This window comes from Leopardus geoffroyi, chromosome B1 (assembly GCF_018350155.1).
Source record: "Leopardus geoffroyi isolate Oge1 chromosome B1, O.geoffroyi_Oge1_pat1.0, whole genome shotgun sequence".
Taxonomy (NCBI): Eukaryota; Metazoa; Chordata; class Mammalia; order Carnivora; family Felidae; genus Leopardus; species Leopardus geoffroyi.
In genome coordinates, this window is record NC_059327.1 from 37,617,977 (window position 1) to 37,644,587 (window position 26,611).

The window sequence follows — 26,611 nt, forward strand, 5'->3', positions numbered from 1 at the left end:
ATTTTATTAAAAGCAGATTCCATTTCTGAACATAGTTAATTAAGTTTCCTTAAAAAAGAAAAAAGAAAAAAGAAGAAAAAAGAAGCCTACTTTTTGGTATTATTTCATCAGAGTAAGTTGGCTCATTGAGACTATCACTGATAAAGACATGTACAAAAGTTAGCACCACCTGTCTATAAACGCAGATAGTCACAGCCATTCCAATATATATAATCTCCCTTTACTTATACACACATATATTTACAGCTAATAAATAACATTTAAAGCCAAAGCATTGTTAATATACATATAGAGTGAAGTCTGCAAAAGTCAGAGTTCCTAGGCCCATACACTGATTTGATCCATATTTTCTCAAGTTTATGTATCCTTGTTCAAAACCCAAATCCAGGAAATTAATGAATTAGCAATAAAGGGGGAAGACAACAACAAATCTCCAACATTTTATTTTTAGAGAAAATTCATTCCAAGTTGGCTGACATTAATCACAGTGTTTGTATTACTTTATATAGGCATAACCATATTTCTCAAAAGAAAGGCTGAAGTTTTGGCATTTCTGGAATAATTTCTATTCCAATATGTCCCAATACTATATCTCTTGATTTTTTACTTTCCAAGCTATGCTGAATAATAAACACATATGCAGGGCTTCATATGTGAATATATGTTAAGATATCCACACACGTTTACAGTTTGGATTCCCAGCAAGAGCCTTTGAGATATTTTACTTCTTTATCAATTCATATTAATATAGAGAAAATCATTCTGAAAGTATGATACCTAATTTATAAATAACTGTTCACTCACTATTGACTAGTTGTTAAAAACAATAACTCTCATGGCATTTCATGTAACTATGGCGATTGAGGATTCTTTTAATTGCCCACAATGGTTTTAACCACTGTTTATGGAAATATACTTTTTCATCTCCTAACTTAGTAAAAATGGTCCTTGTCTAAAACTTGCATGATTCAAAATTTGATCTTGAACACATATTTTCTTATCAAAACCAGGGAAGAAAGAGACATCCTCAAAGTATGACTAAAGCATGACTGAGATAAACCTAAAATTGAATAGGGCTTATAAGATATTAAATGACCCCAAACTGATGAAAACAATTTCAGAAATTTGATAATGAAATTGTGGTATCATTTTCTTTCCCCATGTTTAAAATTATGTGTGAGCTGGCAATAGCAGGCTCATAGAAGATGCTGTTAAAATACAATCTTGAGACAAAGGAGGGGGAGAGATTAAACTATAAAGCCTATTAAGACTGAATTGATCTAAATTTTATATTTCTTTTAATTAGTAACTTAGAAATGATGCAACCAACTGCAGGGATGTTTTAAAGTTTCAGTGATTTATCAACTTCATCTTCTATTCCTCTCTCCAAGTCACTAGTCCCTGGTTAAATCCTGGAAAACACAGAAACCAAAAAAAAAAAAAAAAAAAAAAAACAGAAACATATTTTGCACTAATGGGTGCAACTCATGCCACCAAAAAAAATCATTTTCTATATTCAGACTTGGAGAAAACTTTGAGAAGGCATCAGTCCAGAAAATGCAGAATTTCAAATAAAATATGAAACTCTACTTAACTTTAGGCTATTGACTAACCTTACTATATAAAGAAGGTTTATTATTTTACCATGGGCCCAAATGGCTCTCAATTCTTTCTCAAAGGACAAAACAGTGATTTTCAAATCTGCTATCTTTTGATGTTGGAGGATGTGCTATTTGGCCGCTATACCCTTCAAATTGAATTAGTCATTTTTTTTTTTTTTTTGTATTTGAGATTATATCCTAAAATAACAAAGCAGAGCTGGGATTAATACTCAAGGAACTTGTCTTTGAAACATCCAAAGCACTGGGCATCTGATGTAAAAGTTACTCCATTCTTCATGGAATTCGTGTTCTGTTCTTCCTTCTGTAGATTTGCCCAGTTTCTGAGAAAAAGCAGAAGAGGAGGAGCAATTTATTACCTCTTTAGTGTTATACAATCATCCCTCCTCCCACCTTCATGATATAAAAGCATTCAACTGGAAGATCAGAACAAAGGTTGTGAATATATACCCAGGAAAGATGTGGACGATGGATCACATGTGGATAATGGCAGGCTTGTAGGAATGAAAGACACTCTAATACCTACTTAGCTATATCCCAGTAAGGACTATCATTTTCAGAGGACTGAACCAAATGATTCCAAACAAGATATGATTTAAGATTTCTTAATTCTAAAACTTGCCAAATGAAATGGCTGATTATTTTCTTTTCTTGAGGAATGAGACTTCTGAAGAGTGTTATCAGAAGAAAAGAGACAGAGAACTTTTGATTAATATAGTCACAGAAGAGAAAAACTGCAGAATGTTACAAGCCTTGTTCATAATTACTTCCACATAAAGTTCAGATGTATAAAAACAGCTGCCTAAATATCTGTGGTCTCAGTAATCTTATTATCAGATAAGGAATGTACCCTTAGATTTTCTCAGATATATTATTGTGACTTATATAAATAGTATGACCAGAAATACTTTTAAAATAGCTGGAGATATTTCCTAATCTTTCAGGTTTTGCTTTTACATTCACACAGAGATTTAAAGTTGTATTTGATTTGGGGAGAACATATATGTGCATTTGTATATGCTTGTATGTGACATAAATGCATGTTTAAAGCTTCATATAGGATTCCTTTTCTAAAAGTTAAAGTAAATGTGAAATTGTCTCAGATTTTTGATGAGGAAAAACAAAGCAATGAGCCTCTGAGTAGAACAGTCTCCACTTAGGTAAATATTCAGTTATTCTGCCTGGCTGAATACCATTAACTACTTTATTTCAAGTTTATCTTGAGTGCTCTTACGTTAATGTTTTTCATAAAGCGGCTTCATCTTATCGTTCAAAGTATGTCATAATTCTATTTTTGTAAAAAATGAAAAAAATATATAAATATTATATATACATAGAGAAGGTCTAAAACAATATACATTTAATGTTAATTGGGAGTGGTCCCTGGAGGAGAGAGTCAGAGTGATTTTATTTTCTTTTTGCCTATTTTTTCCTAACCTATATATAATCCATAATTACCCATGGATAAATTACATCATAAAATAGAAATTTACAATAATAGAGATATTCCCTATAGGGTTTTTAATATGATTTTCTGATTAGGAAATTCTTATTCTGTACTTTTGTCTATGAATATAACTGAGAGAAGACAAACCAGAAGTAAGTGTTTTTCCTACATCAAGATTATGTTGTGCCTAGCCTTTCCCCTCTTTTCTTGTGCCACTGGTTTGTATGACATGATCAAAGTTTTCCTCCCCTTTTATTTTAACCCATTAGTACTCAGAATCTGGCAGGAGAATGAGCAGAGAAATTAAAGTAGGATAATGTGAGAATTCAGGAGGGGCTGGGAAAGGTCACATGTGAATCTCCACTTAATATTACACTCTAGAAAGATTCGGCTGACAACTGTCATGTGGATTAGTCTTAAAGATCATGTAGGTAAGGGCCAGGGGATTGTTTTGAGATAGAAAAGAGAACCGTCTCCTGAATTCTAACTCCATTAGCTCCCCATCTTTGGTGATTTTGAGATGGGTACTTGATGGCTGCCCTTTTGGCTCTCTGTCCTAGAGTCTGCTGCCACTTGGAGCATCAAGAAGGACTATGTGAGAGCACCTGGGTGGCTCAGTTGACTAAGCATCTGATTCTTGATTTCGGCTCAGGTCATGATCTCAGGGTTTGTGAGTTCAAGCCCCACATGGGGCTCCATGCTAACAGCATATGGAGCTCTGAGTTGTCAGCACAGAGATTCTCTCTCTCCCTCTGTCTCTGACCCTCCCCCACTTTTTCTTGCATGTGCGTGCATGCGCATTCTCTCTCTCTCTCTCTCTCTCTCTCTCTCTCTCTCAAAATAGAATAAATAAACTTAAAAAAAAGAAGGACTATGTATTGCAGCTGATGTTTTGCTCCCCTGGGTACATCTGGGGAGGGGCTACACCCTCAGCCATGATTATAACTATTGTGTCATATGCTCTGTATACGGGATCCATAAAGTTAGCAGAGATTCAATACAGAAAATGCAGCAGTGAAGATTTTGTGGCAGCCCAAGAAGTAAAATAAAAGAACAGAAAGAGGAAGAAAAAAGAGGAAGTATTGAGAAAAGTAAATGGGTAAGTCTGATGTGTAAATATGGAAGGGCTAAGAAAGACCACCTGAAGATTCTAACAAGAATCAGTGCAAGTCTTTAGTCATAAGATGAAGAGCAATGTATGAAGCAGTGTCCCTCAGAGGGCAAGCTCAGGATATCCAGAGAGCTTTAGTCCATAATGCTCACCAGCCAGACTTTTTATTCAGGGACTTGTCATGGCATTTCACAAATACCACAGATGCCTTTCCTTTCTGCAGATGAGATACTTTCTCCCTGGAACAGAAGATTACCCTGTAGAATAAAATGGATGTAAACATATAAGGGAAAATAGAAACAACTGTTCAAAAATATATGGTTTGGTCAAGGATCTTTAAATCCTACATGATCAGTCTGATTAATTGTTTTGATATTTCTAATAGCTCACTGTTTAAAGTTAGGTCATTCTGGTCAGCAATACATCTGAATCATAGGGTTATTTGAGGGCCTAATCACAGTTCAGCAATAAAGGTAGTCAATCTGGACAGCTTGGAGCAACCTTAAAATCACAAGGCTTTCACCATGAGATAATACAAGATCCACTTTACCACTTCTTTGTATCTACATTAAGGAATTCACAAATCATCCTTCAACTGGCCCTGTTAGAGAAACAAATGCTCTGCAGAGCCTCTCCATCCACAACCTCCTTTTTGTTTGTTTTGCTTTGTTTGTTATAAAAGAAAATGACCAGAGGGAAATAATTTATCAATCCTAATTTAAAGAGTCATTTTTATATGAAATTTATTGTCAAATTGGTTACCATACAACACCCAGTGCCCATCCCAACAGGTGCCCTACTCAATGCCCATCACCCACTTTCCACTCTTTCCCATCCCCCCACCATCAACCCTCAATTTATTCTCAGTTTTTAAGAGTCTCTTATGCTTTGGCTCCCTCCCTTGCTAACTTTTTTTTTCTTCCCCTCCCCCATGGTTTCTGTTAAGTTTCTCAGGATCCACATAAGAGTGAAAACATATGGTATCTGTCTTTCTCTGTATGACTTATTTCACTAAGAGTCATTTTTATTACCAATAATGAAACACTATAGTTTGCAAAAATCCCTATAAATTTAGTGTACAAGTTTTAAAATCTCTGGGGCTCTCTATTCAATTTCTTTATAGATATATGTGAGGTGGGGTTGGGGAGATGGATGAAGATACCTTGGAATCTCATTCTTCTTGAAGATGTTGGTTTTAATCTTTGAATGTCAAAGTGACATCTCTGAGGTTCTTTCCACAACTGTTTTGTACTTGCAAGAAACAGTGCTAAAATAGGGGCATTTGTACCCCAATGTTTATAGCAGCACTCTCAATAATAGCCAAATTATGGAAAGAGCCTAAATGTCCATCAACTGATGAATGGATAAAGAAATTGTGGTTTATATACACAATGGAGTACTATGTGGCAATGAGAAAGAAGGAAATATGGCCCTTTGTAGCAACGTGGATGGAACTGGAGAGTGTGATGTTAAGTGAAATAAGCCATATAGAGAAAGACAGATACCATATGTTTTCACTCTTATGTGGATCCTGAGAAACTTAACAGAAACCTATGGGGGAAGGGAAGGAAAAAAAAAAGAGGTTAGAGTGGGAGAGAGCCAAAGCATAAGAGACTCTTAAAAACTGAGAATAAACTGAGGGTTGATGGGGGGTGGGAGGGAGGGGAGGGTGGGTGATGGGTATTGAGGAGGGCACCTTTTGGGATGAGCACTGGGTGTTGTATGGAAACCAATTTGACAATAAATTTCATATATTGAAAAAAAGAAACAGTGCTAAAATAGAAGCTGAGATCCTCATCTCAGCTCTCGGTCAATAATTGTGACCAGTTCAGGGCTTATGTTTTCTTTCATGAAATTCAGAAATACTATTACTTCCCTAGTAATGATAATAAAAGAACACTCCTCCCCCAAATTATAGGTGTAATTATCTAGATGATATAAAGACAAAGCTTACTAAAGTTCCACCTGAATGTTGAAGGCTCCAAGAGTACCCTCCCAAGGTAATGACAGGGTAAGCCTAACGTGAATGGAAAGAAATTGATTTAATTACTTTTTTTGAGTCTCTCCTGCTTTTACTCTGATCTTCTCAATAGTAAACCCGGGGCTGCTCCACCAGTCTGACCAGCTGAAGTATGAATCCCTCTTCCATTTGAGTTTCAACATTAGCAGTTCCCCAATATCCACCTCCGTGTAAATTAGAAAGGAGTATGTCTTATTCGCAGAAATTTCAGGCCTGAATAAAAAATCAGCATATTTGGTTAGTTCTGTGTGGGTTTTTTTGTTTGTTTGTTTTTTGGGGGGGTTTTTGGGGGGTTTTTTTGCTTTTTGTTTTTTTTTTTTTTTTTTTTTTGCTTTTTTGTTTTTTCATTTTTCTTCCTCCCAACGCATAAGTAGCTTTGTTGTTTGGGAGATATCTTAAAAATACAAAAAGTGTCCAAAAAAATATTCCAGATGAAGATCAATGGCATTTAGTGACTTTTAAAAGACATCTACACCCTTTTAATCTATTCTAACTTTTACACTAAAAGTGTGAACTATTTAATACAATTCTTAAGAAAAAATCCATAAATGAATCATTCAGAGACATTATATTCATTTTCATATATCCCCTTTCAATCTGTACTGCTATGTGAACATTTTTACTTTGTTACAATCATAGCATACATACAATTCTCTATTCTTTCTTTGTTTACTTCATATTTTACCTTCCATTTTTCACCATGTTTTACCTGTTTTTCTATAATTATAGGTTTTAGAAACTAGATAGATTTTAGTGACTTATTAATCCACAATTCATTTAACCATTGCCTCAATGTTGGGTACTTATTTATTTCTAATTTGTGCTATTGTATGCACAATGTGAATATCTTTTGTCATAAAGCTTTTTTTTTAATTTTTTAATGTTTATTTTATTTTTGAGAGAGAGACAGAACATGAGTAGGGGAGGGGCAGACACACAGAATCTGAAGCAGGCTCCAGGCTCTGAGCTGTCAGCACAGAGCCCAACGCAGGGCTCGAACTCACGAACTGCGAGATCATGACCTTAGCCGAAGGCAGACGCTTAACCAAATGAGCCACCCAGGTGTCTCCATAAAGCTTTTTTTTTAAAAAAATTCTGTTGTGGGGCGCCTGGGAGGTTTAGTTGGTTAAGCATCTGACTTTTGATTTTGGCTCAGGTCATGATCTCACAGTTTGTGAGATTGAGCCCTGTGTCAGGTTCTGTACTGGCAGTGCGTAGCCTGCTTGGGATTCTCTCTCTCCTTCTCTCTCTGTCTCTCCCCTGCTCATGCTCTTTCTCTCTCTCAAATTGCATAAATAAAACATTTTTTAAAAATTCTGTTGAATATCTCTTTTTCTACTCTTCTTCTGTTCTAGGGACCAAAGGCAGTTAGCAGTGCCATGATAAACCCGCATGCTGGAGGTAATGCCAAGTGGTTACTCACAGGGTGAAAGGAATGTTCTCACTCTCAGCCACAGTGCCATACAGAGAAATCTCAAAGACCTGATTGGTCTGTGCATCACTCTCAGTCCCAGAAAAATGTATCTTTACTTGGTAATGGAAGACTATAAGGAAAAAATTGGAACAAGTGCTAATCAGTTTTTATGGAAACATCACAGCCCCCAAATAAGCAGGCAATTCAGAACCACAGACTACCTCACTAGTGATTAAATAAGAAGTGCTCACACACAACCATTACTGTGGCTTGGAAAGATTTCTTCATGTCTGCACAGTGTTTGTTACTCAAATGTTCAGACCTTGAATTCTACTCCTTTTTAGAAAAGTGTGATTTCAGGGGCGCCTGGGTGGCGCAGTCGGTTAAGCGTCCGACTTCAGCCAGGTCACGATCTCGCGGTCCGTGAGTTCGAGCCCCGCGTCAGGCTCTGGGCTGATGGCTCAGAGCCTGGAGCCTGTTTCCGATTCTGTGTCTCCCTCTCTCTCTGCCCCTCCCCCGTTCATGCTCTGTCTCTCTCTGTCCCAAAAATAAATAAACGTTGAAAAAAAAATTTAAAAAAAAAAGAAAAGTGTGATTTCAGTGCATAGGAAGAATCTAGGTATATCTGAATTGTCAAGCAGCCCTAGATTGTAGTCATCTTTGGGTACAAGGGAAATCAAATCAAGAAACCAAACTACACATGATTCTTTCTTCATGAACTATACCCTTCCTTGGCCATCTTGTCCCTGAATATCTGTATAAAGCATATTTGGCATTTGTTAATGGAACACTGTGATTGTGTTTTTTCATGCTTTATGAGTATGTCTGACACTCTACCCTATGTGTAAATTCCTTCAGGTCAGAGGATCATGTTTATCTTCTTTATCCCCCCATCATCTAGCACAGAGTAGGTATTATAGCAGGCTCACAATAAAACTTATTCACTGAATCATCAGTGAGGCTATAAAGACTGCCAGTTCTTAAAGTGTTTGGGAGAGCTTCTGGAAGCAAGTACTTGAACTTCTACATCATCTCTTCCCTGTTCTCTCCATCTCTACTAAAACCCCTGTGTAGATGGAATGGAGGGAGGTTAAGGGGATAAGAAACACAGCAGGCTTAACACACAGCTACTAACGAGTAGAAGAGAAACTGTTTCTCTTCAGTGGAGCCCTTGCAGGACTCACCATAGACCAGAGCAGGAGAAGTTGATACTGCTGCAGTGACCCCAAGAACAGTGATGGAGCACTGCATGGCACTGAGCAGGATGCCTGGGGATGAGTAATACCCACCAGGTCTCCAAAAGATTCCACACTCCTCTCTACCTCACACACATTTTCTCATTCTGAAAAGTCAGGGAAACTAAAGGTTTCCTCGTTGCTTAAAAGGTTTCCTTGAACTATTGCTGCTCTAAACCTCTGGGCAACCAAATGCACCTCTACAGAAGTTCTAACACATTTTACAAGTGGGTGCCTCTATCAGATACATTTTTACCTTGGAAAACTGTATTTCAGTATCATCCCTTCCCCTGGACTTCTCCCTGGACTCCACATAAGTTAGCTTTTCTGGATTAGTTCCTCTTGCTAGATTTACCTAATTATCTCCTTTCTTGTCTCCCCTCAATCTGTATAAATCTTGCTCTAAATAAGCTGCCAAGTTTGAAATTCACCTGGGAACAAATTAATGACAAAATGGAAATATCTTACAGGTTTGGTATATTCTCTTTCCCAGGAATAGTTGAATTTTAAAATACAGATAGCTCTTGCCTAAAGCAAACTTTAGGAGTTGGCAAACCTTTTCTGTGAGGGGCCAGATGGTAAATAATTTAGGCTTTGTGGGCCATACAGTCTCTGTCCCAATTACTTAACTGTGGTAGCACAAAAGCACCCTTAGTCAATTAAAAACAAAAAATGAATGTGTGTAGTTGTGTTCTAATAAAACTTTATTTACAAAAGCAGGTAAGGGGCTAGATTTGGCCTCCTGGGCCTTGGTTTTCTGGATGGATAGATGGTTTCAAATGAGCTCTGAGCCTGGTTCTAATGGGCTAGCCCATGCTAATGGTCACAATTACAGAGAAGGGTGGCAAGCAAGACTATTACAGAGGTTAATGCAGGTTGTACCCTGGGCCTTACTGGCAATGTGAATTGAGAGCTTCAGTAAAATGGACCAGTACAACTCCCTCTCTAGCAACAGAAATACAGTGAGGGTTCAGCGTTTAATAAAATCATTGCACTACTTCCGTTGTAATGGACAGACTCAGTACATGTGATGCAATGAGTGTGATAAAAAAATATGATCAAACTGATTTGCCTCATTTACAACATTCTCCAGCCTACCTTTGTAAGGCATCTGAGACCGAGTCTTCAGGTACATTTTGCTGCTTCTTTTGGCTCTGACCTTATTGATCTCATAACCCAAATTGTTGCAACGGTTTTTTCTACAACTCAGGCAAAGCCCTTTCTCAAAGGCTTCCTTTGAATTGCACCGGTAGGCCTTACTCGGGTTTTCTTCATTCAACAGAGAATCAATAAAGAGATGAATGGAGCGCTCATGGGAACACTTCACTAGCTGGTCCACATCTGGAGAACAAGAGACAAAAAGAAAATTTAACTCCATGAAAGTCCACAATGAGTGTTACATCTCACATGTCTAAACTAGTTAAATGTGGTGTCAGAATAAAATTACCTAAGAATCTAGTCCTATGACTCCTTGATGTAAGTCCTATTTAAGGAGGTACTCTTGATGGGAGTTTCTTACCTATCTCTAAGAGTGTTAAAATTGCAAATTTGCAGAGAACTTTTGACTTTTCTGCTGTCTTATATTTGTATGTTTATGAGGATCTAAGTAAGAGACATTCAAGGCAGAAGTTGACTTCCCCCAGTTTGTCACATCCTTCTCTTATATTGAAAACATAACATACTTCTACATGGACCTAGAAACAATATCACAAAAGGCAGAATTATTAAATGAATAGTATTTTAACGTAGATACTATGTACAATTGGAGGTTGTGTCACTACTGATTTTTGCATTAAATGAATCACAGAAATAATCAGTAATGTAATAAAAGTGTATCTATTACCATAAGCTTCTATAACAATTAAAAATAGTAGCATTATGCTGTAAGTCCTATAACATGTGCACGAAAGACCTATAGTCAATATCTACAGGTAAGTTTAATTGCCCACAAAGGATGCAAAAATCCCTTAAAACAAATTATAAATTTAACACAAACATGATTATTGAAGTAAATATTAAGACAATATTAAATTATATTTTCTTCTTTAAATTTTGGAATATTTATTTTTAGAGAATGGCGATTTGTTTCTTATTTTTACTTTCTCTCTAAAAGGCTAACAAAATTAATTTGGACTAATTAACATGCCCTTTATTTTCAATCAATTCAAAATAAACTTTATGGTTTCACAACTATATTCAGAATATAACAACATGTGCCAGAAGTCATTTTATGCTGCTATTATCCAAGGCAATGGAGTTTTCTTGTATAGATCTCGCCTTTCTTTTCTTTTATCTCTGGAAGCTCAGTACTCACTCACTCAGTATTGTAGTCTATAATATAATACATAAAAGAAAAAAAAATGTTTGTCTATCTGATCAAAGGAAGTACTAAGGTATAAAGGTGATTATGCTGAATATGATAGCTTCTTCAGAAATTATCTTGGCTAAATGTGTATACTTTAATATACACATTTGCATACATATTGCATACTTGTGGGGAATGGGTAGAAGACTGGGTCAATAAGAATTAAGAACAACACTTATGTTTAATTAACGTCTAAATCATATTTACCTCCAAGGCCTCTCTCTGCAATCACACGGATAGCTTCCCCAATGTTACATCCTGGTTGAAAAGTGCCTCCATTAGGATAAATGTCAACATGTCCTACTGGTTTCTGGATTCCAATACTTCGGCCAGGTGACCCTCTGGTGAATGTGTGTAAGACATCTACAAAATCTGCATCATCAGGAGAAAGGCGACTTGGAGCTTCTGCATATTCAAAGTTAGGTCCAGCTGGATCTAGTCCTTAATGAGGGGGGAAAAAAAAGACCTCACATGTTTTTTAATTCCCATTAATTTTAGTCTCCATTAGCATTAGACAATGCTAATGTCACCTTGGCATTCGATTGTTCATCATTTGTATGTAACTGGCAGCCACATAGATTTTTATTAGCTCCTTATCGTAGTGATTGGATCATTAAGTTACTGAGAGTCATAGAAGTAAGCTTAGCTCTTTCTGAAAGGAATTTGAGTCTCTGAAACTTGCTATTAAATAGCAATTTCATTCAGAACAACTAGATCTCCTTTTGTAAATTATTTTTGAACCTGTTGGGAAGGACTTCAAAGAGTGGTGAGTTCGTTCTTTCTCTTTATGCATGCCAAATCATCTACTACCTTTGCCCTGGTTGACTGCCTTCTTTTTTCCAAACAGGCTCTTGCGTTGGTCCTTTTTCATTTATCCCAGTACTGATGTGAAATGTGACATACATAACACCAAAGCACAGAGCTCGGGAGGATGGAAATGAGCTTCCCAGAGACCACTGGGCTTTTTGTGCTTAACTCTGCTCTATCTTTCTTCTGACAGTAGGTGGTATGTCTAGGACAGCTAGTGCCCATATTCTCTCCTTCTCCAGAAAAAAAGTGCTCCCATAATATAATCAAATGGCTTGGCAAGCAGAGAGGAACACCACACACATATAGATATATTTGACAAATATTTTTATTCTATTTCCAAATGACAGGCATCTCGACTCTTCTGTGATAGACTACTGGCACTGCTTTCTTACCAGTAATTCTATTGACCTTCTTATTGGTCAGACTTCCTGCAATGCCAGCAGCATGGGCTCCAAGGCTGTATCCCAAGAGATGGACATTGTCCAGAGGATAGTGAAATTCCTCCTTTGGAAGAGAAAAAGAAAAAAGGGGTTCTTACAGTTCTGTACAAAAGATCAAAACTAAATGAAAAATATTGTTTTGGAAATGCAGGCTATACTGAAAATTAATTCTACTTATTTAAATTTTGTGGTATAGATCAAAGAAACACTTTAGTGTTGAGATTTTCTCTTTCTTTAACAACATATTTAAGTTACAAACTTTTTCCATACATCTGATATTGAAATGTATGGAAATGTGAATTTTCATTTATCTGAAAATATATGTATGCATGGACATGTGTATGTATAGCTGTATATTTATATGTAGATATATGTATATGTGTGTGTATCTATATGTAGATACACACATATATTAAATATATATTTAACTTTAAGCCAGTATTCCCTACTCTAAATACCCTACATCACTTTATTCTTTAAGTTAGCCAGGAAATGTCTTAAAACCAGAAAATATTATAACAGGAATGGATCGCAGACACATATAGTCCATCCTCTTTATTCAATAGATAATAAGCCTCAGGTCGAGGCAGGTGATCTGATTTTCCCAGGTTCACTTTCCTGATAGGCAAAAGAGTCAAGAAAAGAGCTTTAATCTTTTTTTTTCTTTAGTTTTAGAGACAGGGAGTGTGCTCAAGTTGGGGAGAGGGGGAGAGAGAGAGAGAGGGAGAGAATCTCTAGCAGGCTCCACTCTCAGGGCAAGAGCCCAATGCGGGGCTCAATCCCACAACCCTGGGCCCATGACCTGAGTTACAATCAAGAGTTGGACACTCAACCGAATGAACCACACAGGTACCCCAAGAACTTTTATCTTCTAACAGTCAGTCCAATAAACACAGCTTATTTTTTACTTCCACATATCTGGCTTAAATATTTTGGCCCTGTCAGAGTATTAGCTTCCTTTCAACCAATACCAAGATACATTTCAAAGATAATTTTCAGAGGATGACCTCAGGAAAAAAGTGAATAAAAGTAGCAGCTAAGTCAGAAGTCCTGACCCTTAGCCATCTCATATCTACCGACTTTTCTTGCCAGTTTCTTCCTAGCTCAAATCCATCACTCCCCTAACCCTCAACAAAAATCTGGATCTTTAATCTACACTAAGCAATAGGTATTATTAATACTTTCATGAAAGAGATTGGTATTCTAATGGGTCAAAGCCAAGATAACATTTCCATGTGCCAGTCAACTGGTAAGGAAGGATTTGGCTGAACCTGACATCTTCCCTTTGCCCTGAAATAACAAGCTTTTGTCTGTTTTGCCCAGTCACTTCTTGGTCTCACCAGATCTATTCACTATGAGAATATCGATAGGGAAGGGCAGGACTATGCTTTGGCTTTACAGTTTTATCATTCTTATCACAATACTCCTTTCTGGCTGAAAAATAACCATGCTTATTCTGAAGATTTGAATTGCCCCAGATGAAAAGTAACAAAGACCAGCCATTTGTCCCACTCTGGCCAAGAGATCTGTTTTGGACATGTAAGGCTTCTTCCCCCAATCTTACCGCCATCCAGTTGATAAACTTGGCCACATCCTTTCCCACCAGCTTGGTGTATCCCGCAGACACCGGATAATGCTGCTGGGCCCGTGACAGCCAGTCCACCACAATGACATTGGAATCTGGTTCCCTCTTGTACAGGGCAGCCACAAGTTTTGGCACCCAACTCTCATACATTCCTGTCACCTGAAAAGGATGATGCAAGCTTTCTTAAAATACCCACATACAACTTGTTATAGATATGACAGCCTAATATACTTACGCTGAATGGAAAGAAAACAAATCTGAAAGGTTGTCCATTAACTCAGGAAGAAAACTCAAACTATGCAAAACAGTGTTCAGAGACTTGTGACTCCCCTTTATGAGGCAAATTTGAGTATGCCAGAGAAGGGTGTTGAGGTGAGGAATGACAGACTAAGGTTTACACCACCAATTTTTAAAAGCTTCGTTTATGAATTCTGTAAAACCAGTAATTTGTATGAAAGATCAATCTGAATAAGTTAAAATTTTGCACTGGAGCTATAGACTATTTTATAATAATTTAATTCAATTACTTTCAACTAGGCTAATAACTTATTCCCAACAAAATTAGTTTGGAGGATGTGAATGCACTCTTTTTTTCTTAAGAGTCATTTATTTACATACAACATTTGATGTGCTGATGAAAAAAAGTTTTAAGCACGCTAATTCTAACAGAAGGTAAATTTATTTATCAATCTGTTTGTTAATACATAAGAAAATGATCAGTTTCAGTTCAGATTTTTTTTTTACAGTTCTCTCAAATTCTTAATTTTCAGAGTGGAAATTAATGAGGTTTAATAGTCACATTTCTCAAATTAGATTGGCTCTGTTTGGAGATAAGGAGACTGCCAACTGTAATTCTTTACCTCTTGTTTAAGAAAGCCCCAAAATTCAAAGTCAAAAGAACTATAGAGTTCTCACATTAACTTTTTTTATGTAAAATTTTAATTTATGCTTTCAGAGAGGACATCAGACACTTCTGCAAAGATGCACACTTTAAAATAATCAAAGCACATTTTTAAAAAAGCACATTATAAAATTCTCCACCATCCTTCCATGAGCCTGCATGTAGCAGTAACTTGATTCAAATCCCCAAATCTCCCCACCTCTACCATGACCTGATAGAAATCATATTGTAGCCATAGTAAAAGTTACTCAAATACGTACTCAACAAAGAAGGTTCTGAAATATATGTTTAAGGCAGCTTTTGAAGGGAGATCTATAAAACCTATATTCTTCTTAGAATAATTCCAAAAGCAAATATAGGAGTCTTGAATTCCCAAACCAGTGGGCTTCATTTGGAACTTTGATCTTATATGGTGGATTCTTTCAGATTTATGCTTCCATTTTGTTTACTTTATTCTCTAGACTAAAACTATCAAAACCTGAGTTCTTGTTTCACTCCTGACACTAACAACTGCCCAATTTTTCACCTCATTGCTGTGGTAGGAAAAAGCAAGCCTGAAACTCAGGAGATCTTGGTTCCAGTCCCAGCTCTTCCAATAATTACTTCTATGAATGTAGGCACTGTTTTAACCTTTTAGGACACCTACAAAACAAAGGAGTTGGATTCAGATGATCTTGAAGTTACCCACCACCTCATAAATGTCTTCTTGCAACCATTCTGACTTCCAGTCTACCTGCAGTGATATAATTAAAGCTATTGCCATTTCAAGCATAAAGAGAAAAAGAAAAAAAAAAAAGAAAAAAGGTACAAAGGTGACGTTGGCTCATTAGAAACTCATTTAATAAACCTTCTTTGAACATGTTTCGGTGAGGCTGCTTTAAGTCTAAGCACAGCCTGGGTCTTTGAGGAAACAGGCTAGAACACTGACCTAGCCTCAAATTCCTGTGAATTGGTCCTGTCTTCTCTTCTCCTCTCTTAGTGGTTGGGGGTTTGCCACACTTTTCAACTGCCTTTCAAGAGAGGATGATGTCAGTTCTTCAGAATGAAACATTAACCACTCCTCCTTTCAGCTGGCGTGAGGGCCTCCTACCACAATGAGAACTCTGTGCTTAGTGCACTGGTCTATGAAACCTAAGCAGGTGGCAAAGCTCCAGGACAGCTGTGTCTAAACAGCTTTGTGGGATGTGCCCTAAGCATACTACATGCTAAGCATTCTTTTGGATTTTCCATGGCAAAACTAAAGAATTTCCCCATTTCCCTTAGTCTTATGACCTTGAGTTGCTGAACAGCTTACCTCAGATAAGGCAGAAAAATCTTGCTTGCTCTAAGCTCCTATTATAAGTTTTTCCGTACTATCAATGTTTCCAAGTTAAGCAATCTATCAAAGAGCAAAAAACCCAACTTATTTCTACAGTGACTGATACCTTTATTAACTGTCTAAAAATGAATCTACTCCTTTCTCTTTTTTTTAATCATAGGAAGAACTTTATTTTTTGTATTATTTTATTTTATTTTATTTATTTATTTTTTAATAAGAGATTTGTTGTCAAATTGGTTTCCATACAACACTCAGTGCTCATCCCAACAGATACTCCTTTCTTTTTTAATTCAACATAAAATACTGCTGTAAGTACCCCTGAACAAAGGGGTGTAAAAGAAAGCTTCTTTAACTCTAAAAAGTTTTTCTAGGGTTTTTTTCTAAGGTTCCTTAAATCAGCACAAAGTTTTTAAATCTTTGATTCTCAGATTCACAGGTGAACTGAAGCCTTTCTATGGCTAGATTAGTTACTGAATAGACCAACCAGCTAGCTTTTTATGATGAAAGTCAGTCCCACAGCCAATGGCCTAGCCTTTGAGCTCAAGCACTCAAAATGTCAGGACACATGATATGAAGAATATAGTGGGTTTAGTGGGCAGAAGGACCCATAATAGAAATTGGCACTATACAGGTTAGTTATGTCATCTTTGCATGAGAAGGAACTATGCTTTTTAAAAATTCTTAAAGCATCAAGTTCTCTCAGGGGATAAGAATGTGAGGTCCGAGACATTCAATTTATTGTGCCATATAAAATGTTTATTAAGCTTATTATACTTTTTACAAAGGTATTAAAACTCTATATACAATCAAAACATCTCTAAAACTACCAACAATTACTTTTTCTTATTAAAACTCTTAAATATAAAAAGATCCATGTTAATAATTTGAATATATAATTTTATCATAAGATATGTAATTTATGTTAACTTAGTAAATAGATGTTTAAAAAATAAACATCCATCTAAATTCTGTTAGTAGTTGCCTTCATCTCCATAAAGTTATAGCAATTATCCTATATTGTTAATAAGAATGGTACTTAAGTTACACAGGAAAATAAGTCAAGACTAGAAGTCTATCAATCCTTCTCTAATTCATCTCATTAGGATATATTTAGTATCTTTACTATATTCACAAGCTCCGACGTAATGGAAAGATAATTTCTCTTTAACGTCCCATTTTATATAACTCCTTTTTATATAAAAGATGAAATCTGCTAACTGGAGTTTTAAAATATTAAAAACCAACTGAAGTAGTTAAGAACTGAACCATGTAAAGTGACTGCCACATATTTAGAGAGCACTACTTTATTCACATTCTTTATTTTGTTGTTGTTGTTGTTTTCTTTTTTTTAAGCTTTAATTTAATTTCCAGTTACTTAACATACAGTGTAATATTAGTTTCATGTGTAAAATTTAGTGATTCAACATTTCCATACAACATCTGGTGCTCATCACAAGTGCACTCCTTAACCCACATCACCTATTCACATTCTTTAAATGTAACCACAGTTTTCACCTTTTCTAATCATTTTGCATGACACTTCCCTGGCTAGCCCTCTGTCATCTATAAAAAAGTTCCCTAAAGTTTACAATTGGAGAATGTTGGAAGTAGAGGGACAACTAGTCTAACCTCTTTGTCTTACACATCAGTCAACTGAGGCCCAGAGATAAGAAGTAGCATCAGTCACTTCACAGAGCTGGAGAATGGCAAAGCCAGAGCCAAAATCAATACTTCCTCACTCCACTCTAACCCTCTCCTCCCTCTGACAGGTTGTTTCCCTTAGGAAAGCATGTGCTTTGGCAATGTGCTACATGAATCAGGATCATACCAGGTGTGTACTGGTTTCCTAAACTGAAAATGTACATTCTGCTCTGTAGGTGAGCAAAGCCTTGTTTTCCCAACTCACAAGAATGGCTGATTCAAGGGCACCAACTAGGGACTGTGGTAAAATGAAGGTGGGCACTATCTGGGGGGAAATACTCATGAACCTGTGATTTTAGATTCCACAATCCCACCCTGAGCCAGAATTGCCTGTACTCAAGTTTAAAGTAAAGCCATAGGAGGGGCGATTGGGTGGCTCAGGTCATGATCTCACGGTCCGTGGGTTTGAGCCCCGCACCAGGCTCTATGCTAACAGCCCAGAGCCTGGAGACTGCTTTGGATTCTGTCTCCCTCTCCCTCTGCCCCTCCCCCACTCATGCTCTGTCTCTCAAAAAGTGAATAAACATTAATAAAAATTTTTTTTAATAAAAATGAAGTAAGGCCATAGGAAAGCAAGCAGAAGTACAGGATATATGAAGACTCATCACGGGGTTCCCAACAACTCATCACGGGGTCAAGATGCCTGGGTCACCCCAATCTCTTTTCTAAAAAGACTGTCTTACCGTCCAGCCATGGATCACCACAAAGGTTTTGCTGGTGTGGTTGAAGTGGCAGTTAGCCACAGATTCTGTCACTCCAGGAATGAGGTGGCAAGTATCTTCAGCTATGTCTTCAGGGGTCCTTAGAGCAAATTTACTTTCGATATCTATAAAATCTCTTCCTCCTGTAATTCCTGAAAAGGAAAAATTGGATAGGTGGCTAATTGGAGGGTTGTTTGTTTTATTTGTTGTTATGGTATGTTTTAGGTTTATAAGCAACTACCACCAATGATATTTTTATTTCTATTTTTTTTAATAAATATAGATTGAAAGAGAATGACTTGGGGTGCCTGGGTGGCTCAGTCGGTTAAGCAAGAGAATGACTAATTCTCCATTAGTAATAGAAGTTGACAGAGACCAGAATCCAGGTCTCTTGGTTACAATTCAAAACTCATTCTTCTAAAGAACATTGGCTCATGGCTCTTGCATTGTAAAATTCCACTTATTTCATATATTATTTTTCACCCTCTTTCAATATTGGATTATATCAACACAATGCTTTTCCCAAAATGTTGTATAATAGGCTTGAGAAAAGGTTGTTTCCTTTGCAATAACATAACTTTAAAAAATAATAGCAGTAAGAAAATTTGGAAGCTTGAGGAAGTTTTTATATGAAGTTGTTCCCACCCCCATAGCAAGGTACCTCAGTTAAAAATATTTTTGAAAAATCACTTAGTGGGTTGTTCAAAAATGCATATACTATGTGTGAACTGGTTAATACTTTACCCAAATATTTTTTTTCTATTATTTCTTACGTCTTTACTGTCTTCTACACAAAGTCATAGCTTATAGCTTTGTAGTTACAAAACTACAGCAAAGCAGGTTTGGGAAAGAATCCACTTTGATTCTTCATAGTCAATCCCAAAGTGAATAAGGAGAGAAATAAACTTCAGCCTACCATTTGAATCTCTTGACAATAACTCTAAATTTTGATAAACCTTCATCTAATACCACAGTGAATGCTTGAAATAAATTTTGCTGCAAATAAAATCAAACTCTTATACAAAGCAAACACAATCAAAGGGAAGTTATATTAGGGGAAATTATTTACTTTCTTGTCAAGAAAAAAATTAAAAATTATTTACTATAAAATGGTAATAATTTGTAGATTTTAGATTCCTCTACTTAAAACTCAGATGATAAATAGTTGGTACTTCTAATTTCTTAATCTAAATTTACTCTTTTCACAATTCAAATGCTGAAAATCTGTAATTTCAAATAACATTGCAAAAGCCAGGCCAAAATAAAAACAAGAATGATATGGTATAATGAATATACAGGTATTCATGTAGCTAGCTGAATACTGGTCAACTTTTTCCTTTTTAATTATTTTCTAAAATTCCTAAAGCAATATTGTGGCTACTTGCTAAGTCATTCATTATAGGTGACAAGTTGATATCTCTCTCTCTCTCTCTCTCTCTCTCTCTTTCTCTCTCCCTCTCTCTCTCTCATCTCTATCACCTGAACATTCTAAGATAATTTATTCAAATAAGAGAGTGTGGTAAATTATTGCTATTTAAGGCTTTTTTATTTACAGATAGTAAAATTGCACTTGAAAGCCATTCACCCATCAAAAATACACTTGGCCTTCCATCTTATTTGAAGATGCAGGTCTTCCTTTTCCTTCCTAACCAGGTAGTACTCTGATGGCCTTATTATTTGCCTGATAGTAGAAAAAAATGTAGATTTTTAAATCTTATTCTGCTCTAAATACCCAAGAAGGTTTTTTTTTAATTGTTAGGAAGCGCTTTAGAAAATTTCAAACTAAATTAGTTTCACCTTGTCTCATCTCTCCACATCAAATAACTCATCCCTCCTCAATAATCTTATTTTAACATATTTGATTATCAATCTTTTCGAAGTAGAAATCATCCAAGTGACCTGGCAGACATATCCCACCCACCACCTATTTGTTAAACTGTTATTTAAGACTACTGCTTTACATAGCTCCAGAGGATGCCACTCACTTTGGTCTATTTTCCCCTAGAGTTATGCATCATGATGGCCCTAGAGTTGCTGGTGGTTTTGAAATAACTAAGGATATTCTCAGAAATTATTAAGGCTAGCTTTGTGAATTTCCATGAAAAAAAGTCTATTAAATTCATAGATTCTATACAGATTATCTGCATAGCCCATTGAGAGGTCCAATTTTCCACTACCAACATTTCCTGTTCAGTACATAACTTCTACATTAAAAAAAAAAAAAAGGAAATTCATACATTCTCAAACAAATTTGTATTTGGAGACTTTTATTTCACGTCTCAAGGAGATTAGTTTTTATTTTAAGTTACAGAAAGCATAATGAAGCATTTGACAGGAAGATTGCACCACTCTATATGCTACGTGCTGTTTTCAATTCTATGTCAGTTCTATACATGATCATAAATGGTACTAGTGTTTAGTCAGTTTTTCTTCCTCTTTGGCATTCTGACAGAAATTTTCACACTGCTGGTGTTTGTAAGGGTGTCTCAGCATCCTAAAGATGAATGTACTTTCCAAGCCTATCTTTTCACACAATTGATATGGGCCAGCTGTTACTTTTAGTTGTTCCAATATACACTAGAATTGCTCTTGCCTGACAGATGAAGTGATTTGACTCAATTGTTAAAAGGGAATTACTGAGTTCCATACATGAAAATGATATTAATGACTGCACTTATCTTTCTAAGGGGATGAAGATCTTTTTTATCAGATCCCCTTAGAAATTAAAGCTACCTTAGGGTAGTGGGAAGGGGGCTGCCTAAGGTATATTCCTTTATAAGTGCTTCCATCCTGAATTCAACTTATCATAGCAATGTAACCACTCTGACTTGTTCCCATCAGATGGCTTTATTCAGCATTAAGGTAGGACTTGGATACCAGGCAAGTTACAAGTTAATGTATTTCTTGACTATGTAATCTTTATTTCTAAATTCTTAAATAGCTAAAATTCTAAGTGTATAAACAAAGACAAGGTATTTACTTAACATGGATAATAACTCACAGAGATGAAATTAGATTGAGAGGTGAAAGCGCTTTAAAGGTAAATTTATGGAGGGTATGTTATTGTTCCTAAGAAAGAAGAAATATTGAGCATCCCAGAAAAGATATTCTTTTTTCTTTAATTCTATTTTTTTTAATTTACATCCAAATTAGCTTATACTGTAACAATGATTTCAGGAGTAGATTCCTTAATGTCCCTTACCCATTTAGCCCATCCCCCTTTCAACAACCCCTCGAGTAACCCTCTGTTTGTTCTCCATATTTAAGAGTATCTATGTTTTGTCCCCCTACCTGTTCTTATATTATTTTTACTTCCCTTTCCTTGTGTTCATCTGTTCTGTGTCTTAAAGCCCTCATATGAGTGAAGTCATATGATATTTGTCTTTCTCTGACTGACTAATTTCACTTAGTATAATCCGCTTTAGTTCCATCCACCGGCATTCTTCACAGAGCTAGAACAAACAATCCTAAAATTTGTATGGAACCAGAAAATACCCCGAATAGCCAAAGCAGTCTTGAAAAAGAAAACCAAAGCAGGAGGCATCACAATCCCAGACTTCAAGCTGTAATACAAAAGTGTAATCATCAAGACAGTATGGTATAGGCATAAAAACAGATACTCAGATCAATGGAACAGAATAGAGACTCAAGAATTGGACCCACAAATGTATGGCCAATTAATCTTTGACAAAGCAGGAAAGAATATCCAATGGAATAAAGACAGTTTCTTCAGCAAGTGGTGCTGGGAAAACTGGACAGCGACATGCAGAAGAATGAACCTGGAGACCACTTTCTTATACCATACACAAAAATAAACACAAAATGGATGAAAGACCTAAATGTAAGACAGAAAGCCTCAAAATCCTCAAGGATAAAGCAGGCAAAAACCTCTTTGATCTTGGCCACAGCAACTTCTAACTCAACGTGTCTCCAGAGGCAAGGGAAACAAAAACAAAAATAAACTACTGGGACCTCATCAAAATAAAAAGCTTCTGCACAGCGAAGGAAACAATCAGCACAACTAAAAGGCAATGAGAGAGGATATTTACAAATCCTCTCATTACAAAAAGGAATGCGAGAAGATATTTACAAATGACATATCAGATAAAGGGTTAGTATCCAAAATATAAAGAACTTACCAAACTCGACACCCAAAAAACAAAGAATCCGGTGAAGAAATGGGCAAAAGACATGAATAGACACTTCTCCAGAAAAGATATTCTAAAGGCAGTTCACAGTTACCAGATGGATAGGATAAGCATGCATTTGAAGATGAGGTACAAGAGTTCAATTATAATGTAATTCCCTTTAAGTTTCTAACCACCCCCCACCCTCAACACACACACACACACACACACACACACGCACACCTAAAGGACTTCATCAGTAATTCACCTTCTCTCTGAAACTGATAGTCATACTTACTGACTCAGGCAGCTTCTGCAGAGTGCCAAAAACCAAATTGAATGGGTAAAAAAAAAAAAAAAAAAAAAAAGTTTGGTGAGGGGAAAAAAATCAACATCCTATTTGACGGAATTGATTAGTCTTTTCTAATGTAGACACCTAACAGATTTGCTTTTCATTTGTATGGAAAAGATGTTTGTGAAAACAGAAGCAGTAAACTAGATAGCCCAATTTCTCCTCCCAAAATAAAGCAAAGAAGGAAGGCTAAGCTAAAAGTACACTGCCTGAAAGAAAGTGAAAATTTCCCATTGTTAACTCTTCCCCTGTGTCTCACTCCCACCTTTCAATACTACTATTCATCCATCCCTCCAGTGCTGAGCTCTACTCTATTTATGTGGAATCTGCTATTTTGCTGTCATCACCCATCACATTTAATTCACATGTTAGCCTGGAAATTCACTATGGCAGGTCAAATAGAAGTGCAGTTACTGAGCACTGACCCATATGCTCCTTGCTTAGCTCTTCAAGTTTCCTAATGAGGCTCTGCAAAGACTGAGGTGGCTCCAAGAACAAAGAGCCTGAAGGCAGTGCCTCATATCCTTACTTTCATCTTAGAAAAAAATCAAGAATAAGTAAAGTCAGAGCCCAGAGAAGGTGCTGTTTACCATTCTCTCACACTTGTATCCTTTGGCTATGAAATTCTTACATTCCTAGATGAATTCATTTGGAGGAGAAAAGGGGTGGAAATTTGCTGTGATGGGAGAGGCATAATATAAAGGGTGGGGGGTGGTGGAGTGAGAGTGGGAGGGAAGAATAGGAGGGATTAATTTCAAGTCTACTTAAAAATGATTCTTCCCTTAATACATTTACAGCCAGGAAAAGCACATGTTGGTTAAAATCCAATTTAATTCATAAATCACAAAGTGTCTACTTAAATCAAAGAGTATGAATTAGAGGCACTTACAAGAATTTTTTTTCAAGATTTTATTTATTTTCTTAAGTGATCTCTACACATAATGTGGGGCTCAAACTCACAATCCAGAGATCAAGAGTTGCATGTTCCATCGGCTGAGCCAGCCAGGCACCCCAGCCTAAGAGAATTTTGAGTGCAGTCTGAACTCCTCATTTTAGAGTTGAGGAATCTAAAAACCAGACAGGTGACACTGACTAGACCAGGAATTTAGGGTCATGAATTGCTAAGGAGCCAGCAAAAACAAACTGTGGACAACACATATTCGGGTGTTTATGGTAAAAGGAACATCACACCATGGTGTAGTTTCTTAAATAAGAATTTGGAGTTTGTTCCTACCATTTTCTTGGAACTATGAAGGGAACATGACACTATATAAGATATTTAAGACTTTCTAATTGAACCTCCAATATTCTTAAGCTGATCTGACAGAAAAGATACTTTTTTTATTCAATCATATTAATGAAATCTACTTTTTTTTAAATAACCCTAACAAAAATGTTCTATCACAACACACTGCTGAAATAAACTTTCAACTGAAAAGTCATGGACAAACTTAACTATAACTTGAACGTCTGTGGACATGCTACCTGAAAGCACATCCAAGTGACACTGACCTAACTGCAATTTTACCAGGGAAGAGAGAAAAAAATGTTGCCTCCTTTTATAACTTGCTTCAGTTGGTTTTTGGTTGTTGTTGTATATTAGATGAACCAAAGTTCAAGGGCAGGCCTGCTGCCTCCATAGTGGAAGGGTCTGGAGCTGGGCCTGTGTCTTCCCTACAATAAAGAAATTCACATCTCTCCTATAGCACCTTAACCCTAGCAAGCCAGGGGCTCCAGGGTGGTGACTGAGGTTCAAGGGTAAACTCCCTGAAGCCCCACTGCTAGCAGCTGCTTCTCAGGTCAGAGCAGGACTGAGTTCCCAGGACATTAAGGGTAGCCAATTGCAAAGCCGGTAACCCCCAAGTCAGTGGCGACAGACAGCTAGTCCCTGCGACACGTTATCAGGAGGGTCAACTCTTCCCTAGGTTTTCTGGGTGCTAAGAAAAGTTGCATTTGCAAGAATGGAAGCTAGGGAGGGGTGCCTGGGTGTCTCAGTCCCCTCAGGTCATGATCTCAAAGTTCCAGAGTTCAGCCCAGCGTGGGGCTCTAAGCTGAAAGGGACTTGCTTGGGATTCTACGTCTCCTCTCTCTGCCCCTCCCCGACTCATGCACGCTCTCTCCCTCTTCAATAAAAGAAAGAAAGAAAGAAGAAAGAAAGAAAGAGGAAGAGAAAGGAAGAAAAGAAAGAAGAGAAAGAAAGAAAAAGACAGAAAGAAAGAAAGAAAGAAGAGAAAGAAAGAGAAAGAAAGAAAGAAGAAAGAAAGAAAGAAAGAAAGAAAGAAAGAAAGAAAGAAAGAAAGAAGAAAGAAAGGAAGGAAGGAAACTGGCGAGCTTCCCAGCTCCGGAAGGGGTGCAGGGTGCTGGCACAGCAGGACTCGCTGCCACCTACGCGACTCAGTCCCCCACTACGCTGTCAAGGCAGAGAGCTGGTGCCCGGTGCTTCTAAGATACCCACAACGCTTCTTCCCCTCCTCTTCGTGGCCTTCTCTTACAGAAGCCGCCACTCTGTCGGTGCTCACGAAGGCCGGAGCCCGGGTCGCTGCTGCGCCAGGGTCACCTTGACCCGCGCGCCTTTCATTCCAGAGCCCGCATGCGAGAGAGTTATTATGGATCTCCACCATTTAAGTCCTTCCTCCGACCTCTCTTTGTCCGCCCCTCATGCTACCCGCTACTCTTCGTCTCTTAGCCTACGTACCCGGAAATACGGCCTCAGCCAGATCGGAAGGATCAACGAGGGAAAGACTCCAGCAAGACTCTAGCAAGATCGGAGGGAGAATCCCTCCCTGCCCCTCCCGGATCCCAGCCCAGTGACTCTTCTCCCGGCCTGGCGCTCTGGCTAGGAAAGTTTCCAGGGTGCCTCTGCAACCCCTTTCAGTTTCCTCCTTCCCATCCTTGTAACTTGTGGAAGTGGCCACAGAGTGAAGTCTGCAGGTGGAGGGGAGTGTACACGCAAAACTTACTGTGGTCGGCAGCCACCCATCCACGGGTGGTGGTCAGACTCTGGAGCCATATGCCCAGAGCCATCAGGAACAGGGTTTTGCTCTCCATCTCCGGGCAGGGCTCTCTGTAGGAGCTACAGGGCTCTGGCAGGAGCGCGAACAGTGTTGGACCAGCTGAGCCTGAGACGGGAGCAGGCTGGAGGCGCGGTTCAGCGTGAGGCAAGTTGCCCTTTAAAACGGAGGGCAGGGCAGTTAGAAGTGGCAGGTTCCCTCTGAGGAGGAGAAGGGAGAATGGAGTCTGACACTGTTTCCACTGCACGGCTGCTTATGTGACTGGAAATATGCAAATAAACCTCATCATCTATTGGCTTTAAAATCAGAAGTTGGGGGGAGGGCTCTAAATTCTCTTCCAAGTATTTGAGCAAACTGTAATGAGTATCAACCCTGCCAGAGAAAAGAGGGGGAAAGGGCAGAAAGGAGAATTTACTTTCTCTGTAAAGTTCCTATTTGCTTTTCCTAAGGATTC

The 26,611-nt window shown here is 37.5% G+C and overlaps 1 protein-coding gene across 2 annotated transcripts; it reads right to left on the minus strand.

Annotated features, from left to right (window-relative positions):
* Nucleotides 1–427: 427 nt before the first annotated feature.
* LPL (lipoprotein lipase) lies at nt 428–26,533 on the minus strand. 2 transcript variants are annotated; one of them, XM_045458079.1, is made up of 10 exons: nt 26,107–26,533; nt 18,650–18,819; nt 14,026–14,205; nt 12,414–12,525; nt 11,419–11,652; nt 9,945–10,187; nt 7,621–7,741; nt 6,228–6,410; nt 4,330–4,434; nt 428–1,942 (listed from the first exon to the last, which is right to left on the minus strand). In XM_045458079.1, coding segments are annotated over exons 1-10 (1,437 nt in total). In that variant the 5' UTR covers nt 26,195–26,533; the 3' UTR covers nt 428–1,941. The 2 variants fall into 2 exon arrangements, with proteins under 2 accessions (XP_045314035.1, XP_045314044.1); XM_045458088.1 differs by lacking the exon at nt 428–1,942 and adding an exon at nt 4,731–4,732 and having other exon boundaries at nt 4,338–4,434; nt 26,107–26,405.
* Nucleotides 26,534–26,611: the final 78 nt, after the last annotated feature.

What these genes read in the sequence shown, in the direction of transcription:
- LPL (XM_045458079.1), bottom strand. Translation starts at nt 26,194, where the DNA reads ATGGAGAGCAAAACCCTGTTCCTGATGGCTCTGGGCATATGGCTCCAG. An exon ending in GAGAACATTCCTTTCACCCT is followed by an intron (nt 6,411 to 7,620) that starts GTGAGTAACCAC and finishes TTTTTTATTCAG; the next exon opens with GCCTGAAATTTCTGCGAATA. An exon ending in GCAGGAGAGACTCAAAAAAA is followed by an intron (nt 4,435 to 6,227) that starts GTAATTAAATCA and finishes TTTATTCTACAG; the next exon opens with GGTAATCTTCTGTTCCAGGG.